We start from the raw sequence: 21,470 nt of genomic DNA on the forward strand, positions 1-21,470 counted from the left end.
AAAACTGCGGGATTCAACAGTAGGGGCCCCCAGTTTTTCAGCAAATGAGCCAGTAAGCAATTTTATTATGAGGGGTGCAAGAGGGCACACTTTACTACAGCACATGTACTCACCTAAGCCTGGCTATTTTGGACTCTGCATTATGCATTATTCTCTCTCTTTAGTTACGGTTGAGACTAATAGAGCTGAGCAGGAACCCGATTTTCCATTTTGCAGGAAATTCCATGATTTCTAATAGTTTTTCCACTGTGAAACAGAATAAAGCCCAAAAAAGCTGAAATTTCCCACAAAATGAAATTCTAAAAAAAATTAGTTTGGGGTCAATCAAAACATTTTGTTTCCATAAAATCAGAACATTAGTTCTGATTTCAACCTTTAACTTCTTAAACCTCTTTTAAATATAAAAGAAAATGAATTTCATTTTGAAAATAAAAGCTGAAACATTCCATTCCAAAAATATTGAAACAGGATGTTATCAACATGCTTAATTTCAAACAGGGAGGTTCCAAAACAATTTTTTTTCAAAACATATCATTTTTTACAAAAAGGGCATTTTTCATCAAAAAAAAGTTTCAGTGAAAAATTTCGAACCAGCTCTAGAGACTAGCATTCTTTCATAAATCTAATTTGGGCTATAAATGGGCCTGAACCACAATTCCAGATCCAAAATCTTCAGACTTCAGTCGGGTTTCACTCTCTGAACAGGATCTGGTTCCTGCTTCTGCAATTGACTGAAAAACCCTGGATCAAAACACTCCCATACTTTGGAAGTCTATAACTGTTTCCTCCTTTCGCAATCTTGTACCCTCCATCCTATCTGTAATTTTGATTTCCCTATTAATTGCCCCAAATGGAATCAGATGGACTAGGTGGGTGAGATGATTCGTCCAACAAAAGATATTACTTCACCCACCTCGTCTCTCTAATATCCTGGGACTGACACGGCTACAACAACACAGAATACACCAAATGGAATCAATCAGTCTAAAATTTTGCATGTGTGCTCTGCTGCCAGTAGAGGTGCTTTGGGGAAGGTTTCAGGATAATCAGGAAAGGTTTTCTGATGATATGACCGTTTGCAAAGCTGAGGCATTTTCACTTTTGTAAAATTTGGTTCACGTTGTCATCAAATGTCATCTCTCAAAAATGCCTTAGCCAAGAAACTCCAGATCTTATGTATTTTATTTTTCCTAATGAGTATTGGTGCCTTTGAATAATTTGGGGAAGGAAAGTGATTCCTTTTTAATTTGATCTGTTTTTTGAGAATCTCATGAAGTCTCAGATTCTGACTAATTGCCTTCCTCCATCAGGGCGGGCTCTAAGCAACACAAAAGAGAGGGTGAGTCTGGCATAGGATAGGTGGTTTGAAAACATCCAAGTACCAAGCAGGGATTACCTCCTGACTCTGGCAGAGCAAGTAACTCTGGAGGTTCTCCTCAGAGCCTCATGCAGAATTTATAAACATCACATGAACTTCTGCATTGCCTTTACATACTCCTCCCAAATTATAACCCTGTAGGGACCACTGCTGAGTGTAAATATTATTTATTGCAGTGGGAGGTTTGTTACTGTGTTTTGCTTTCTCACAGAGCCCAACAGTAGCTTCTTGTTGCCTCTTCTTCTAGGAACAGGTGATATTCAATGGCAGTTGTTGGCCAGATACCCAATCTCAGCAGAAGGTGCAATAGATTTGTGTTCAGCCATGGGAGGTTGGGAGAGAACCAATGACAGATTTTGGTTCCTTCCCTGGGGCCCACTTCTCTAGTATATACATTGCTCCTTTTCCTACTTAGGCAGAGTGGTGAATGATGCTGAGGTGGGTTACAAACGCTTCTTACACAGTGTTTGAGTCAGACACCCTGCAGGGGAACACTCTGAAACTGAAAATCACTCCATCAGCTTAAAAAGTGACATACAAACAGTACATGAAAATTAAAGGTTTTGCTGTTTTGGGGTGGGGGAGGAAGGGAAGTTGTGGGGGGGGGGTAATAAGTGTCTAAACTCTAATTTTGAGGCCTCAAAAATGTTAACAGCATCTGTTCAAATGTAACCTCTCCTTGCTATGCCACTGCCACCACCTGGTGCCATTCTCTTAAAATAACTAAACCATCATGACAGCCCTTATTCAGCTCTACAACCCCAGAGACCGTGTCTCTGCATTTGCAGCTGTGGTACATGTTTTTCATCAGTGGTGCAGCTGCACTGGAGCCAGTATTGGTTTAGGTTTCAGAATAGCAGCCGTGTTAGTCTGTATCCGCAAAAAGAAAAGGAGGACTTGTGGCACCTCAGAGACGAAACAATTTATTTGAGCATAAGCTTTCCACTGAATGCATCTGATGAAGTGGGCTGGAGCTCACGAAAGCTCATGCTCAGATAAATTTGTTAGTCTCTAAGGTGCCACAAGTCCCCCTTTACTTTTTGAGTATTAGTTTAGGTGTTTGTGTAGACAAGACTCAAACTTTTACAGCACTATCTCAAGACAGAAATCCAGGTGTAAGGTGAGATAACGTATATAAATCTTTGAAGAATTCTTGATACAATAGTGAAAACAGATAAGCTTTGTCTGCTCTAGCTCTCAGACTGGTAAAGCTGTACCTTTGCTCAAAAAAGAGAGGCAAAATATGCTGATTTAGAGAAGGTGATAGAATACACTTCTCCTGAGGGCATTCTGTGCCAAAAAATTAAAAATTCTGCACACAATATTTTAAAATTCTGCAAATTTTATTTGCCAAATAAATGTGGAAACTCCAGCAGGGCATTGGGGAGCAAAGGCCACTGGCTGCACAGAGGTGGGAAATCACAGTGCAGCTCCCCTCTGGGACACGGACTCAGCAGTGAGGCTGCACCCAACTCTGACACACCACAAGGACTGGGCCTGCCCCAGAAACACCCCAGAGCTTTGCCCCTCCATGCCAGGTGCACCAGGTGTGGGCAGGCAGGCTCAGCAAGGCAGGATCCAAGTGTGGAGGGGCTTACCATGGGGCGGATCCAGGTTTGGGTTGAGAGGGTTCTGTGTGGAGCAACCTGGGTGCGAGCAGCTCAATGGGGGATCCGGCTGCGGGGGGAATCTGGATGCACAGGGGCTTGTTGGATGGTTCTGGGTGCAACAGTAATGGGACTCTGCAGCGGGGTCCAGGTGAAGTGACTGCAGTTCAGCGAGGGTTGGGGAGGATAGAACTCAGAAGGGGGGTCTGGGTGTGGGGAGTTCATGGGGGGGCAGATGCTGGGGGACTGGGACTCAGTGGGGTGGGGATCCAGGTGCAACTGGTTGGGGCTTGATAGGGTAGGGATCCGGGTGCAGGTGGCTCATTGGAATGGTCCAGGTGCAGGGGGAGTGGGGCTCATTGGGAGGGTTCTGGGTGCAGGGGGGTTGAGGTTCGACCAGAAAGTCTGGATATGAGGGGGTCTGGATGCACAGGGGTTGGGCGGAGTGAGGATCAGCTACCTGTACAGTGATCCCTCCCCCTGCAGCTGAGGAGCAATAGGTGCAGGAAGTGCCGGGGGAGAGGAGGGGAGTTTGCAGAACTTCCTACAACCGGGAGAGAAACCTGTGGATGAGTATGACACAGCCCCAGATGCTATGCAAGGGAAGAAGAAGTCCCGTCCTCCCCAGCCTAGCCGGGACTAGCAGCTGAGCCTGGCTCAGGGTAGAAGCCACCAGCCAGGTCTTCCCCAGTCCTTCCCCCTGCCACACAATGATTTACCTCTCTGCCGCCTGCCCTGGGCACCTGAAACACACTGCTGGGGAGGCTCGCATGACCACTTTTGTGGCTTCCCTTTGGTTCCCCATCAGAGAAGCATTTTTCTGCGGGGAAGCAAAGAAATCTGTGGCAGACATAAATTCTGGACATGCGCAGTGGTGCAGAATTCCCCCAGGACTAATACATATCCCTAAAACAATGTCAGTTGAATCTGAAAACATGCTTCGTGGTGGTTAGCATCGCTAGTGGCTCATCATATGGTATATTATGATCAAATGATCAGCAAAATTAAAGGAACCAAATTCATCCCTAGTGTAACTGAAATGAAACTTACTTTTAGGTGAATAAAGCCCTTCATTTGCGGCCTTGGTTTGCGTTTGACCTAAACACATGTGACTCAGTAATGAAACCTACAGTTCTGGAGCCATACAATTCTACCTGCCCCACAAGGTGACTTCCAGGAATAATACTGATAAAAAAATAATGCTTTCCTATTGTATCGGTGGAATTTAATATTCCAGGACTGTATTTGGTCAAACTGGAGCTGTACAATATCAAATTAAATGAGTGGAAATGATAAACATTTTTTATTTATTGTCTGTTATAGTAGGATGACATGAGTGCCTAGCTGAAATGATGATGGGTGAATAAATGCAAGATACTCATATTTTAAATTAACAGCTGCTACTTTGTAGCAGGAGTGAGGCTGAGTCAGATGGGTATTTAAATTCTGAAGTTCTAAATAAAGGGCAGGGCTCTCAGCCGGTATATGAGCACTTTTTATTCTGAAAAAATAAATAACAAATAAGTATATTTTGACTTTGTTAAAATGGCTAATTAACTGCATTTTTACTCACAAGTTTAAAAAAGTTTATTTGCACCTGATTATTTTTAGGAAATTTTCAGTTGCAGCTAGAATTGTTGAGCAGTAACAAAAGATGTATCTATATGGCAATTTTACTTTGTATCTACTGTATATTCTTATTACTTCATATGGACGGCCTCTTCATTGCCTGCATAGTGCCTGATAGTGTCAGTTGCTGACTTGCAGCTGCTGCTATTAGGCATAAAACAGCCTTAACAATTTGTATTTTGAGATAATCAGTGACAGTCCACATGACAGATGGGGGATGGCATTCAGATATGGTGATATATTGCTTTGAACATTATGGGAAGCAGATGTAGCTGTCTGCCACAGTGTATAACAAGAAAAGAGAAAACTGGCCAAACAAAGAAAAAATTATAGGTATGCTGATTCGAAAAAAGCAAAGGAAGAACCGATTAAGTCTAATGGTTTAGACACAACAAATCCTGCATCTTGGCAGGGGTTAGACAAGATGATCCTTGCAGTCTCTTCTAACCCAGGAGAATGGAAAGACAGCAGTGTCCCTGTATAAGCGCAAAGTATCTTGCACCAAGAGAATCAGCTACAAGCTGATCTCACTGTTATCGATCCTAAGAAAGGTCTTTGCTCACATTCTACTCGGTATGATGCAGCTGCTTCTCGACAGACATCATTGTCCACAGCAATCAAGTTTCACTGTTAGGCAGTCAGTAATGGACACTGTCCTTACCCTCCAGCTTCTGGTTGAGCTGCACTGAGAATTTAATTGCCCGCTTCATGTGGCACATATTACTGTATCTCAAAGCAGCTTTTGATATGGTCAACAGGTCAGCACTTTGGCTCACATTGAAAGGTGTTGGTGTTCCAAACGATCTGCTAAAACTTTTCCATGACCTTCCCACCGTACTGGTGCAAGAGTGCACATTGGTTCATAGCTTTCGACTCATTTCTTCAACCTGAGGTGTGCATCAGGGATGCATTCTCACCTTGCATTATTCTGTTGAGCTATCAAATGGATATAAGGACTTGCTCTTCTATACATCACAATCAAGGTGGGTCATGAAGTGTTCACTGACTAAGATAACACCAACAACACTGCCTTGTTTGTGGAGAAGTTGGAGAATTTCAGCCCTTGCTCTCTCAGGTCTCCAAGATGCTACCCTCAATATGGGATAAAACATCTCATGGCAGAACATCAAAGTCCAGAATCTCAAAACTGGAGCATCAGAACCCCCAATGCAGGTAGGGCTTAGTACCATGGAGAGTGTTAATGCATTCATCTACCTAGGCTGCAAGCAGAGTTCAAATTGTCACAGAAAACTGGATGTTCTTCGATGAATAGGTCTTGCCACTTCCTGAATGAACTCCATGTCTTGCTTATGGATGCGACATCTTTGTGATGAGACAAAATTCCAGATCTATCAAGCCTGTGTACTACCTGTATTTCTATGAGTGCAAAACCTAGACACTCTTACAGACAGACTTGGAACAACTAGAAACATTCCTTATGCACTGTCGGTGTCAAATCCTGAGCATAAAGTGGTTTGACTTTGTGTGTAATGTCATGATCTGGCCTTCCTTCAGTTGCTCACTATATTCAAAAGCAGTATTGCGTGTTTCTCAGCCACATCACAAAGATGAACAAAAACACCATGCTTTGAAACTCTCCATCACAAGGTAGATCAGGTGACGGAATGGGATGGGATCACTGGGGCAAGTGAAGTGGTTAGAGGAGGAAAGCAGATGGGAAGCTTTTGTATGTGGGATGGGGAGAGGGAGGAGGGAATTGTAGGAGAAGAAGAGAGGACAAGCTGAGGGGAGGGGGAAAGATATGTCATATTTTGTCAATTTTCTTTTAAAGACAAAGGAAAGAGCCTGTGTGTAGAGAGAGACATGGAGGCAGGAGGTGTTTGAGGAGTGAATCAATGGGATGAAAAGGTACCTGAGATTGCAGACATGTGATTCAACTAAGTTGGAGATGTAGAGTTGTTTAACTAGGAAGATGATAGAGTTGAAGGGGGAGAGAATGAATCTGTAGTAGAGGAAGTCAGCCTGGTCATGGGATTTCCACCACAGATACTCTGTTGCATGAGAGCAGGAACAAAGGAAGAGGTTGTTGGGGATGAATGAAACCTGGGGATTGGGAGAGTGGATCTGGGAGAGAGGGGCAAAAGAGTCAAGGGTGGAGGAGAGTGAAACATGCAGAGAATCAACAACCATGGAAGAAAGGGAAGAAAGGGCCAGGAGGAGGGGACTGAGAGCAGACAAGAAGTCATCAGCGCTGATGGACCGAAAGTCATGGAAAGGCTGAACAACAGGGCATGGGGTTGGAGAGGAGTTTGCTAATGGTGGATGCTGAAAGTGACCAGGTGATAGTTGGAGAGGGGAACCCAGCAAAAGAGATATTGCAGAGGGTAGTGCTTGTGAAGACCAAGTCAAGTGAACGACCCTTTTGGTGAGTGGGAGAGTTAAATCAGGGCTGCAAGTTGCATGAAGGCGCCAAGGATCATTATTATTATCTGCTGTGCTCCTGCTGCCTTTCATTGTTTGTTTGGCTTTAACTTCCAGCCACTAGTTCTTATTCTGCCTTTCTCCACTAGATCCAAGAGACCTTTACGACCTTGTATTTTCTCCCCATGAAGGTAATCAAGTAGGCTCCCACTGTTTTCTGCCCCTGCTGGTTAATGTTCTGGAGCCCAAGCACTTTCTGACTTCACCTACTACCCCTCCAAATGTCACAAAACTGTAGGCAATGTGTCATCCATCTCTGTTCTTTCCAATCACACGTACATTGTAAGAAGCAATGGGATACATTTTCTATTCAGATATTTTAAAAATGAAAGGACTATCCCATTTGATTTATGACTTTAAATATAGTGCAATGACTGCCATGGTTCAAAGGGCCCAAGCTAAAGTAAATGCAGGTTTAACACAACTTAGGTTACAGGGAAGTGAACCCTACGTTAGTTCTGGGCTAACAGATGAGCTTCCTGATAAGGCTAGGAGGACATGGTATAATATTTTCAGCCTGTATTTTAAAATGTGCCAGACTTAAGAGAGAACAGTATAATTTTGCATTTTACTCTTAACTCAAGAATCTGCATGGAAGTATGAGTCACATCAGTTATGCTATTGATAATTCAAACCATCCCTTCTAGACAAAGCTTTAAAGTTCATCTTGATAACACAGAGTGTTAGCACTTCCCATGTGACATTATGGGATATTAAGAATTCAAGATGTAACACAATGCCTCCTCTATTCAGTACTGTTTCAGTTACATTACAGCTCATTAGAAGCTTCTGTTACAGTGAATAATTAATCCCATGTATGTATGCAACAATTAATAATTAATTATGTGGGCATTGATTTGCTAAAGGTTGTCTTCTGAGAGCACAATGTATTATACACAACTTTACTAATTAGATTAGCACCTAATTCCTAGTTGTTACAGTATTAACAAGTATATTATATAATAATATATTATGTGGTTATGGACAGAGAAAAGGAAACCCTGCAAATATCCAGGATTGCTGATTAGTAAGAGAACTGGTTCATTGTCTGGAACTGGGACATGTGTGAAGGACTCTGGATCCTCAAACTGACAGATGGGCTACCATGAAACATACTGCAAATTTGTGAATATAAATACTAATTTCCAGGATTTCTGAGGTGGTCTCATAGTTTTTGTTGTTTTTTTTTTTACCTGTGCTTAATTTTATGAAAATGACAGCTCTTTTTTTTTTAAGCCATAAAGACTGATTTGTATTGTTAGTGAAATTGTTTGCTTAGAATTCTATTAAACACTAGCCTTTTGTTCCCTGTCGTAGACTGTTGACTCAGCCCCCTTGACTTCAACCAGAGTTGTACCTCTGAAACTGAGACTGGAATTGGCCCAACAATTGTAACAGGCTTTTATTTGATCTCTATTCTCTAACTACTTTCATGTATTCCAGTTGAACATGCATATATCTGCTCTGTTGCTAAATGGGTCAGGTATATCCCAACAGTCCACGGGGCAATGAAAGGCAGCAGTAGCCCAGCAGATAATAATAATGATCAAATGTATGTGACACATAAGACTACTGGTAAAAGACTAACATCATTCACATTAATGGATCAGGTTTATAAAAGGTAATACTTCCATCAGATGGCCGGGGTCAGTATAGACTGATTTGAGTGGTTACAGTTACATATTCCTTTTTTATTTCCCTAAAGTGAAATGCAAATAAAATATAATCAACCAAAACCAATCAAAAAGTAAGGCAGTCAATTAATAAAGCACTCAAAAGGAGCTGTCAAGGGTGAAGGTCAGGGTGAAACACCTGAGCCCCTCTAATATGTGATAGGATTATTCCAACTCTTATTAAACATCTGCCAATAGATATGATCTCCAAACCCCAGCGGCTTTCTCATCACATGGGCACTGGTTCTCAAAAAGTCCTTCTGCAGTGGCCTGAGTTTGCTGCTCCTGGTGCTGTACACTGTCAATGACTGAGTGGGTGTGTGTTATTTCTGTCAGTGCATGATCATTGTCATTAGCATTCTAGATATTGCTATTCCCTTGTCTTCTGTTTAGCTTGTGGGACCTCGCTAAACTTGAAGGTATGGATGGATAAAAATAGTTGTTATTTTGATATGTTGCAAGGTACTTTTTGTTGGAAATCTAACTCTCTCCCTCTCTTTTGCATTAGGGGTCCCTTTTTTTTGGTTGTGTTTCTTCTGTTCTAGTTTCCCGATCTATAGTTCTTTTGTAAGTACTTCAAAGCTATTGTCATTAGCTCAAGAAACTTGTTAGATTTTGGTCCCAAATTTGGGTCTCTGCCATAAGTGTCTACACAAGTGAAGTGTGTTGCAATATTAACTATGCTAAGTATAGCTCCCTTGAATCTGCCAGGGCTTTTATTTTTTATTCAATTCTTTTCTGCCAACCCATTTGGTTTGGCACTGTAAGATTCGACATACATGCTTGAATTGATTTGATTTGAAAGATCAAAGAGAATACCTAAAATGATTCACTGAGTATTGTGGGTCATTATCTGTTATCGACTCATCTGAAATCCCCTGGCAAGCAAATTGCTTTACAATGTGTTAGTAAATTGTTACTTGATGTATTGTGCAACAGCTCAGTTTCGACCACTAATATGAGGTCATCTATCCCATTCAATTCAAAAAGATCTGTGCCAACCTTGGATGAAGGACAACCAGGAATCTTATGTGGTTTCACTTGTTTATTGCATTCTGTTTCCTACATTTATGGCAGATTTCATACTTGGATACCTGACATTTTTGCTAAGTACACTCAGAGGTAACCCAACTTTTCAGATTACTGAGAATCAGTTTAGTAATTGAGAACATAAATGTGCTTCATATAAACTATTCTTATTTGTAGTGTGGATAGGGCCTCACCAGACTAAAGTTCAAAGGTGAAACTGGCCAGTCCAAGGCATAGTCCAGTTAGGATGACATGATTATGTCCCATCCACACCACAAATTTTAACCATTCTGTAACCAGGTCAGACACAATCCATGTTGTAATTATTTCCCCAAAACTCACTAATAGTTGTAATGTCCTGGGCCACTTAGAACAACGTGAAAAAAATTCCCAGCATTGTTTCATTGGAAAGCATGCCTGTAATCTGATGATCTGATACTCTTGCTATGTTCTCACACTGTCAACAAAGTATTATTGCCCCAACAAAACTACAACAGTGCAGGAAGTGATTATCTAATGTAGTAATAACCATAAAAATGTCATAAATTAAGCAGTGACTCTGCCCAGGTTGTTTTAAATGAATGTGTGCAAAGTCATGAGTTGTGTCAGAGCCACAGTGACCCAAGTGACTCATCTTCAGACTTCAGTCACTTTAGGTTAGGGAGCATTGTGAAGATTTCATTAGTACTAGCTACTGGGCTGATGTGTTGTTTCCATGGGGTTAGGAATACCTATCTGTTATATCAAGAGTACAGGAAGCAATAAGACTTTAGGAGGACTACCATGCAGAAGAGGAATGTCTTGTCAGTGTGCATGCATGGCACTTGGAGCCAGGAACTCTTGAATTCCATTCCCAGCTTTGTAGCTGTCTCAGTTGTTGGCCTGGGCAGTTCACTTAACCTCTGTCTCAGATTTCCCATCTGATGATTTGTCACTCAAAGGGTGTTCCCAGGATTAATTAATTAATGCTTTACTGTGATTTAAAGATTAAAGTTTTAGTGCAGTGGCCAGCGGTTCTCAAACTGTGGGTCAGTACCCCAAAGTGGGTCACAAGCCCATTTTAAAGGGGCACCAGGGCTAGCATTAGACTTGCTGGGACCTGGAGCTGAAGCCGACGCCCAAGCCCCCACAACTGGGACTGAAACAAAAGCCCAACCCCCCTCCCTGCCTGGAGCTGAAGTTGGGGCTTGGGCTTCAGCTCCCTTGTCCCGGAGTCGTGTCAGAATTTTTGTTCTCAGAAGGGGGTCGCAGTGCAATGAGAACTGAGAATCAAAAGATTTCTACATCCATGGAATTGGTACAGGAAAAAAAAAACATATTCTGACCACCATTAGCAAACTCATGTTGTGTCAGCTCTCCATGAAATTTCTCTCTCACAGGAAATATCTTTATTCATTTATTCATTCATAAACTGGGTTGATAAATGCATGGGACTCATTCCATTTATAATATTATTTTAGTCATTTGAGCTACAAATTGACTAACTACTAGTGCTATTCTGCACACAATGGGTTGTAGTTTGTAGAGATGAGTTATAAACTCCTCAAGACCTGGACATAATGTATTAGCAGTCAAGATATATTAACAAGCTACATGCCTAAAGTCTGTTGAAAGATGAAATGACACAGCTGTCAATTAAAAATAAAATCTAGCTAGCTATGTCATCTGTTTTACTGTAGTCATGTTAGGCCAGATTCTCAACTGCCTTGTACCTTGTGTAGACATTTACAATATAAGTGAAAAGAGGGAACAAAACCACGACAAATCAGAATAGTACCATTTTACAACCACTTTCCTCTCTCTTTCCCAGGTGAAAATGACTCCAAAAAGGTATGAGGCAGTGGAGAATCAGCCCATAGAGCTCAATAAACCATGAACCACTAGCATCATTTCTTGAGCTGACTGATCATATTCTGTCCTCAGTTACATGGAAGTAAATGTGAAACCACTTGAAGTAACTCTTTTGAATTGTAAATGAGAACACAGCTTGAACAAATGATTATAGGAGCCCTGACAGTGGTTCATGGTTTATTGAATTCTAGGCACTGGAAGGTTTTTCTTTCCTAACAAACATTTTAGGCTAGATTATGCACACGTCACTGATGTTGAGGAGCAGTTACCCTTCCTTGGGACTGCTTATGGGAGGGAATGGTCACCATCAGGAGTGAGCTGTACAATCGACACAGGCTTCTGGATACACTGAGCCAGATGCAGCAGAGCTCTCCTGCCTCCTTTGCCAGAGCTGCACCACATGTTGGGGCAGGGAGGGGATGTGTCAGGGCAGGACTCTGCTATGCCCAATTATTTTCTGGTGGAAAGATTTCTACCAGCACTGTAAGTTAAAGGTGCCCCCCTCTTCCTTTAACTTAGCTGTGGCCAAGCCACTAAAAATCAGGGAGACATGACTGGCTCCCTAACCACCTCTCCATACCTAGGAGCCTTGCTCAGGGACACTGGAGAATTGAGATCAGCTTTTCCTAGATATTTTTGAAAATTTCAGAGGCATTTTATTCTCTTCATGTGGTCACACCCCCCAACTGCAGGGTGATAGGTGCCTTTTTGTAGAATAACAGTATTTCTATACATTCCCTTTTGAGGAGAGACATGCAGCTGCTGGTGTCTCAGATATTGCATGCTGCCAAGTCAGATACATCATATCTTGGGAAGAATAAGCAAGATGAATAGTATCCTAACTGGGGCCTCTTCTTTTATTACCTTTTATGTTATTTTATTTTTTTTTGTCTCTTATTAGCATTTTATTATCTGTGCTAGCCAGATTCTTTACAATTTTCAGACTTGGGGCCTGATTCCTCACTGCAACATGTCTTGTGTAGTCACACCTGTTCAAAGTGAGTCTATAACTGTGCCATTCTCCCTTGACAGTATACCTTATCTACAAAGCTTTCCTAGTGTATAAGCCACTATATTGGTTTTGTACTGGTATGCTAATGCTACAAGTGAAACGAGCTATTCAAGTAAAAGTTCAGCTTTGCCAGTGTAACTGTGTCTACACTAGGGACTTCTGCCACCATAGCTATGTCGGTCAGAGATCACACCTTTTCACACACCGGCAGAAGTCTGTAATGTAGACCAAGCCTTGGCAGCATTTTTTTTTTTTTTGCACCCTCCTTTCCCTCACTTTGCAAGGTGCAGGGCAGTGGTTAATCAGGGCCATAACATTCCAACTTGATATCACAGACTGAAGTGGATACTACACTGAAACAAATCTTACAGAAGCATTACAATCTATCAGATAAACAGATGAATTAACTCGAACCTAATTACCATCTAACAAATACATATCTTTAATAATTTATTTATGATCAATGAGTGGTATTTTATTAATAATTGTTATTGATCACTTAGAAAATGCCTTGCATTTACACAAAGCCTTGCAAAAATAGACTACAACATATTCCTTGCCCCAAAGATCTTATAATCAAAATAGATAGTTTAAGATAGGCAAGATCAGGGGCTGAATTAGAACAACTGATTAAACAGTTAGTACTTCTACCTGATGGCTGCATTTTGTGCTACAAAATCAAAACTTTCTTTGTTGATTTTTTAAAAGAAATTGCTCCTCCTCATGGTTGCAAAGAAATCCTTTGCAAATATGAAGTGTAACAAATAACATGATGTCTGCCTGAGTCTGCAGGAAGCCTGAAACAATAGCTCTGAGAGGTCTGAATTGCCTCATTCATCTCAATAGATGTTAATTCTAAATATAATAATTTTGATAGTTTAATGTCAGCACTGTTTATTCCATTCTCCTTTATCATCTATGTACTACAAACTGCTCCCTTCCACGCAGCATAATGGAGTACGGAGCATATGGTCTGTTGTTTATAAATTGGGACCTGTCTGAATTAAAGGAGTACTATGAGTGCAAGATATAATTATTAATGTCTTATCTAGCTTAAGGTAGACTCTAATAATACTGACAAGTTTTAAATTATAGACAGAATAAGGAATTGGAATAAAATTTGTGTGTTAAGCTTGATATCATGGAGTTGGGCCAAATCATGAAGCCATTACTCAGTCTTGTTTATCTAGGTTCTAATATCACATCCATCACTGTAATATCTGGGCACCTCTGATGTTAATGAGAATTTTATCTGAGTACAGACCTCAGAATTCAGTCCATAGAGAATTGACAGATAAGTATATAAAATCTCTAGAAATATAAATGCTAACTTGGTTTGAAAGAGAGGGCTTGTGTTTTAATCTGAGGAATTCAAGGGTGCACTGCAGACATCTGGTCTATCTCCAGTTTATTTACATAAGTGTGTAGCTCTGGGACAGTTTAATATTTAACTATGGAAATGCAGTATTAATGGTCTATTGGATCATTTTAAAAAGAGGCATCCAGAATGAGGTAATGCTGGTGGAAAGTATCGGTGACCATTTTACAAAAACATATTGAAAGGTTCAAGGCACCCTACCAGCAAAATATTTTTATGTAATAGCATCTTTAATGCAATCTGGGTCCCAAAATGCTTTCTGAAAGTATTTAACACAAGACAGTTTATGGAATAGAGAACAGAGTACAGTGATGAATAAACACTGTATGGCAAACAACAGAAAGCATTCAGTCATAAGACCAGCTGAGGGGCCTATTGAATTCTGCATAAGCCATGGTGGACATTGAATCTGTTACTTGCTGAGGACAACTCGAACAAGTTATATGACTCTTCTTGCATCAATACGGTGTGTATATTATGGCTTAGATGAATTGATTCATTGCGCATACAGCTTTTGTGTCATGGAGAGGAATACTGAGAACAGACTTTCATTGTATTGTAAGCTGCCATTATTCCATTAACCTATGCTCATTACTCAGTCTAATTAAGTTGCCGCTGTACAACCTGATGTTACAAAGAACAAAGGTGAATTCTATTCTCAGAATTATTCCAATCACCAGCTGGAAGGAGAGAACTTAGATGCTGCACATCAGTTTGTCAGGAATGAAGAAACGGGATGCCATTTAATTTGTATTTTCAAGCACATATTCAAATACTTATGCCTGTAGTATGTAATTCTAGCAAAGCAATAACAAACATGTATTTTCACAGTAGAAATATTTGGATACAACACCATCAGTTCAGCTACAATAACTGTATTTTCTTTCAGATCTTGATATAATTTTATATTGGAATAATTTAAATGAAAACTCACAACTGAAAATATTAAATATTTATATATATATGGGTCTATTTTTACAATAATTCAAAGATTTGGTCAAGAAACTCCCTAGTTACTGGACTTGATTTACTATCTGTTCATACAGTATAACAACATGTAACTTTACAATCAAGATTTAGGATAATGGTCTGGTGGTGAAAGTCTTATTACCTTGTGATCCTAAAGCAAGGAAAGAAGACTTAGAGAAAGAAATGTTACATTGTTATAGTGTGTTATAAATGCCTATTTTCATAAGGGTAGCCGAAAATAAGGATAATTTTACAAAAATATAAGCAATGTCAAAGTCACAATAATCAGAAATTATTTTGGGTGATCTCATTAGAGGCATGAAGGACTGAATGGCCAGAGCTGATCCCTTTAGTAAAGCATTCAGGTTGATTGGCTAGGCAGTGTAGGGAGATTTATTCTGCTATGACCACCTGTTCTTTGGACAGAGCACTTCATTATCCTGGACTGCCAATCTTTTCATCAGAACTAACAATATTTAAGCATGACCATTTTGAGAAAGAATAACAATAAAAGATGCTTCTTGCACCAACAGGAGTGCCAAAGCAACCAAAGTAATCGGTGGAGACAAAGTTGCAGCCCTTTCATTTTAATGCAGATGACACCTATCCTTGGACAAGAATGTGACAGTGACTATAATCTATTAAACACACTAATAGACACAACAGGTAAAATTTTCAAAAGCACCTACTTGACTTAGGGCTGATGTCCCATTTTCAAAAGTGACTTAAGCACTTAGGAGTCTAAGCCCTGGTCTACACTAGGACTTTAGGTCGAATTTAGCAGCGTTAAATCGATGTAAACCTGCACCCGTCCACACAATGAAGCCCTTTATTTCGACTTAAAGGGCTCTTAAAATCGATTTCCTTACTCCACCCCTGACAAGTGGATTAGCGCTTAAATCGACGTTGCCGGCTCGAATTTGGGGTACTGTGGACACAATTCGATGGTATTGGCCTCCGGGAGCTATCCCAGAGTGCTCCATTGTGACCGCTCTGGACAGCACTCTCAACTCAGATGCACTGACCAGGTAGACAGGAAAAGAACAGCGAACTTTTAAATCTCATTTCCTGTTTGGCCAGCATGGCAAGCTGCAGGTGACCATGCAGAGCTCATCAGCACAGGTGACCATGATGGAGTCCCAGAATCACAAAAGAGCTCCAGCATGGACCGAACAGGAGGTACGGGATCTGATCGCTGTTTGGGGAGAGGAATCCGTGCTATCAGAACTCCGTTCCAGTTTTTGAAATACCAAAACCTTTGTCAAAATCTCCCAGGGCATGAAGGACAGAGGTCATAACAGGGACCCGAAGCAGTGCTGCGTGAAACTTAAGGAGCTGAGGCAAGCCTACCAGAAAACCAGAGAGGCGAACGGCCGCTCCAGGTCAGAGCCCCAAACATGCCGCTTCTATGATGAGCTGCATGCCATTTTAGGGGGTTCAGCCACCACTACCCCAGCCGTGTTGTTTGACTCCTTCAATGGAGATGGAGGCAATATGGAAGCAGGTTTTGGGGACGAAGAAGATGATGATGATGATGAGGTTGTAGATAGCTCACAGCAAGCAAGCGGAGAAACCGGTTTTCCCGACAGCCAGGAACTGTTTCTCACCCTGGACCTGGAGCCAGTACCCCCCGAACCCACCCAAGGCTGCCTCCTGGACCCAGCAGGCGGAGAAGGGACCTCTGGTGAGTGTACCTTTTAAAATACTATACATGGTTTAAAAGCAAGCATGTGAAAGGATTACTTTGCCCTGGCATTCGCGGTTCTCCTAGATGTACTCCTAAAGCCTTTGCAAAAGGTTTCTGGGGAGGGCAGCCTTATTGTGTCCTTAATGGTAGGACACTTTACCACTCCAGGCCAGTAACACGTACTCGGGAATCATTGTAGAACAAAGCATTGCAGTGTATGTTTGCTGGCATTCAAACAACATCCGTTCTTTATCTCTCTGTGTTATCCTCAGGAGAGTGAGATATAATTCATGGTCACCTGGTTGAAATAGAGTGCTTTTCTTCAGGGGACACTCAGAGGAGCCCATTCCTGCTGGGCTGTTTGCCTGTGGCTAAACAGAAATGTTCCCCGCTGTTAGCCACAGGGAGGGGAGAGGGTTGAGGGGGTAGCCACGCGGTGGGGGGAGGCAAAATGCGACCTTGTAACGAAAGCACATGTGCTATGTATGTAATGTTAACAGCAAGGATTACCCTGAAAGAGTGTAGCCACTGTTTTATAAAATGTGTCTTTTTAAATACCGCTGTCCCTTTTTTTTTCTCCACAAGCTGCATGTGTTTCAATGATCACAGGATCTTCTCCTTCCCAGAGGCTAGTGAAGCTTAGAAAGAAAAAAAAACGCACTCACGATGAAATGTTCTCCGAGCTCATGCTGTCCTCCCACACTGACAGAGCACAGACGAATGCGTGGAGGCAAATAATGTCAGAGTGCAGGAAAGCACAAAATGACCGGGGGGAGAGGTGGCGGGCTGAAGAGAGTAAGTGGCGGGCTGAAGAGAGTAAGTGGCGGGCTGAAGAGAGGGCTGAAGCTCAAATGTGGCAGCAGCGTGATGAGAGGAGGCAGGATTCAATGCTGAGGCTGCTGGAGAACCAAACCAGTATGCTCCAGTGTATGGTTGAGCTGCAGCAAAGGCAGCTGGAGCACAGACCGCCACTACAGCCCCTGTGTAACCAACCGCCCTCCTCCCCAAGTTCCATAGCCTCCATACCCAGACGCCCAAGAACGCGGTGGGGGGGCCTCCGGCCAACCAGCCACCCCACCACAGAGGATTGCCCCAAAAAAAGAAGGCTGTCATTCAATAAATTTTAAAGTTGTAAACTTTTAAAGTGCTGTGCTTAAAGTGCTGTGTGGCATTTTCCTTCCCTCCTCCACCACCCCTCCTGGGCTACCTTGGTAGTCATCCCCCTATTTGTGTGAAGAATGAATAAAGAATGCATGAATGTGAAGCAACAATGACTTTATTGCCTCTGCAAGCGGTGATTGACGGGAGGAGGGGCGGGTGGTTAGCTTACAGGGAAGTAGAGTGAACCAAGGGGCGGGGGGTTTCATCAAGGAGAAACAAACAGAACTTTCACACCGTAACCTGGCCAGTCATGAAACTGGTTTTCAAAGCTTCTCTGATGCGTACCGCGCCCTCCTGTGCTCTTCTAACCGCCCTGGTGTCTGGCTGCACGTAACCAGCAGCCAGGAGATTTGACTCAACCTCCCACCCCGCCATAAACGTCTCCCCCTTACTCTCACAGATATTGTGGAGCACACAGCAAGCAGTAATAACAGTGGGAATATTGGTTTCGCTGAGGTCTAAGCGAGTCAGTAAACTGCGCCAGCGCGCCTTTAAACGTCCAAATGCACATTCTACCACCATTCTGCACTTGCTCAGCCTGTAGTTGAACAGCTCCTGACTACTGTCCAGGCTGCCTGTGTACGGCTTCATGAGCCATGGCATTAAGGGGTAGGCTGGGTCCCCAAGGATACATATAGGCATTTCAACATCCCCAACAGTTATTTTCTGGTCTGGGAATAAAGTCCCTTTCTGCAGCTTTTGAAACAGACCAGAGTTCCTGAAGATGTGAGCATCATGTACCTTTCCCGGCCATCCCACGTTGATGTTGGTGAAACGTCCCTTGTGATCCACCAGAGCTTGCAGCACTATTGAAAAGTACCCCTTGCGGTTTATGTACTCGGCGGCTTGGTGCTCCGGTGCCAAGATGGGGATATGGGTTCCGTCTATGGCCCCACCACAGTTAGGGAATCCCATTGCAGCAAAGCCATCCACTCTGACCTGCGCATTTCCCAGGGTCACTACCCTTGATATCAGGAGATCTTTGATTGCGTGGGCTACTTGCATCACAGCAGCCCCCACAGTAGATTTGCTCACTCCAAATTGATTCCCAACTGACCGGTAGCTGTCTGGCGTTGCAAGCTTCCACAGGGCTATCGCCACTCGCTTCTCAACTGTGAGGGCTGCTCTCATCTTGGTATTCATGCGCTTCAGGGCAGGGGAAAGCCAGTCACAAAGTTCCATGAAAGTGCCCTTACGCATGCGAAAGTTTCGCAGCCACTGGGAATCGTCCCAGACCTGCAACACTATGCGGTCCCACCAGTCTGTGCTTGTTTCCCGAGCCCAGAATCGGCATTCCACAGCATGAACCTGCCCCATTAGCACCATGATGCATGCATTGGCAGGGCCCATGCTTTCAGAGAAATCTGTGTCCATGTCCTGATCACTCACGGGACCGCGCTGACGTCGCCTCCTTGCCCGGTATCGCTTTGCCAGGCTCCGGTGCTGCATATACTGCTGGATAATGCGTGTGGTGTTTAATGTGCTCCTAATTGCCAAAGTGAGCTGAGCGGCCTCCATGCTTGCCTTGGTATGGCGTCCGCACAGAAAAAAGGCGCGGAACGATTGTCTGCCGTTGCTCTGACGGAGGGAGGGGCGACTGACGACACGGCTTACAGGGTTGGCTTCAGGGAGCTAAAATCAACAAAGGGGGTGTCTTTACATCAAGGAGTATTTCAGGCAGGACTTCACGGAGGGTTCCAATAAGAAATGGTGCACCTAAGTTATTGTTCTTATTGGAACAAGGAGCTTAGCCTGGCCTCTGATTGATACATGGCTAGATTTACCTCGCTGCACCTTCTCTGTGAGTGACTGCAGTGTGACCTAGAAGAATGAGTCCCCTAGACAGGGGAGGGGGGAAGCAAATGAGTACAAAACAAATCTGGTCTATTTCTTGTTTTGATCCACTCCATCTATCTTTTCCATCTTTGGCTGGCAGCAGACGGTGCAGAAGGACTGCATGCCATCCACATCTCATGGCTGCTCGGCAGAAGATGGTACAGTACGACTGCTAGCAATCCTCATCTCTTGCCTGCCTGGCAGAAGATGGTACAGTACGACTGCTAGCAATCCGTATTACCTGCCTGCTCACCATAAGACGGTTCAATAGGACTGACTGCAGGACTAAAGAGAATGACCTGGTCAAGTCACTCCAAATTTAGTCCCTGCGCCCATGTCTGCCCAGGCGCTCCCAGCCGACGTGGCCAGGAGCACCTCGGACATGACGAGGATGACTACCAGTCGTACTGCACCGTCTGCTGCCACAAGGCAAGGGGTTGCTGCTACTGTGTAGCAAAGCCGTACCGCGTCTGCCAGCACCCAGGAGACATAGGGTGACGGTTACCTGAGCGGGCTCCATGCTTGCCGTGGTATGGTGTCTGCACAGGTAACTCAGGAAAAAAGGCGCGAAATGATTGTCTGCCCTTGCTTTCACGGAGGGAGGGAGGGAATGGGGGCCTGACGATACGTACCCAGAACCACCCGCGACAATGTTTTAGCCCCATCAGAGTGCTCCATTGTGACTGCTCTGGACAGCACTCTCAGATGCCCGATTGTTTGCCATTGCTCTGACGCAGGGAGGGGCAACTGAGGACACGGCTTACAGGGTTGGCTTCAGGGAGCTAAAATCAACAAAGGGGGTGTCTTTACATCAAGGAGTATTTCAGGCAGGACTTCACGGAGGGTTCCAATAGGAAATGGTGCACCTAAGTTATTGTCCTTATTGGAACAAGAAGGTTAGCCTGGCCTCTGATTGATACATGGCTAGATTTACCTCGCTGCACCTTCTCTGTGAGTGACTGCAGTGTGACCTACAAGAATGAGTCCCCTAGACGGGGGAGGGGGGGAAGCAAATGAATACAGAAAAAATCTGGTCTATTTCTTGTTTTGATCCACTCCATCTATCTTTTCCATCTTTGGCTGGCAGCAGACGGTGCAGAAGGACTGCATGCCATCCACATCTCATGGCTGCTCGGCAGAAGATGGTACAGTACGACTGCTAGCCATCCTCATCTCTTGCCTGCCTGGCAGAAGATGGTACAATACGACTGCTAGCAATCCTCATCTCTTGCCTGCCTGGCAGAAGATGGTACAGTACGACTGCTAGCAATCCGTATCGCCTGCCTGCTCACCATAAGACGGTTCAATAGGACTGACTGCAGGACTAAAGAGAATGACCTGGTCAAGTCACTCCAAATTTAGTCCCTGCGCCCATGTCTGCCCAGGCGCTCCCAGCCGACGTGGCCAGGAGCACCTCGGACATGATGATGACGGCTACCAGTCGTACTGTACCGTCTGCTGCCACAAGGCAAGGGGTTGCTGCTACTGTGTAGCAATGCCGTACCGCGTCTGCCAGCACCCAGGAGTCATAGGGTGACAGTTACCTGAGTGGGCTCCATGCTTGCCATGGTATGGCGTCTGCACAGGTAACTCAGGAAAAAAGGCGCGAAACGATTGTCTGCCCTTGCTTTCACGGAGGGAGGGAGGGAGGGAACGGGGGCCTGACGATATGTACCCAAACCACCCGCGACAATATTTTAGCCCCATCAGGCATTGGGATCTCAACCCAGAATTCCAATGGGCAGCGGAGACTGCGGGAACTGTGGGATAGCTACCCACAGTGCAACGCTCCGGAAGTCGACTCTAGCCTCGGTACTG

General features: G+C 43.6%; 2 protein-coding genes across 2 annotated transcripts in view; both read left to right on the forward strand.

The window, feature by feature from the left end:
* ANXA13 (annexin A13) overlaps nt 1-21,470 on the forward strand; it is a 69,180-nt gene that overhangs the window by 27,347 nt on the left and 20,363 nt on the right. The gene's annotated exons all lie outside the window — the stretch shown is intronic.
* Nucleotides 15,527-17,825, forward strand: LOC125632824 (uncharacterized). The gene is made up of 2 exons (XM_048841625.2): nt 15,527-16,652; nt 17,241-17,825. Exons 1-2 carry the CDS (start codon nt 16,247-16,249, stop codon nt 17,780-17,782), a joined length of 948 nt encoding a protein of 315 aa, XP_048697582.2. The 5' UTR covers nt 15,527-16,246; the 3' UTR covers nt 17,783-17,825.

Source organism: Caretta caretta, chromosome 2, assembly GCF_965140235.1.
Source record: "Caretta caretta isolate rCarCar2 chromosome 2, rCarCar1.hap1, whole genome shotgun sequence".
In the NCBI taxonomy this organism is placed as follows: domain Eukaryota; kingdom Metazoa; phylum Chordata; order Testudines; family Cheloniidae; genus Caretta; species Caretta caretta.

Bases quoted from the DNA above. Each gene is read 5' to 3' on its own strand.
- LOC125632824 (XM_048841625.2), top strand. From the start codon at position 16,247: ATGAAGGACAGAGGTCATAACAGGGACCCGAAGCAGTGCTGCGTGAAA. The intron at 16,653-17,240 runs GTGAGTGTACCT...TTTCTCCACAAG, and splicing joins AGGCGGAGAAGGGACCTCTG to CTGCATGTGTTTCAATGATC.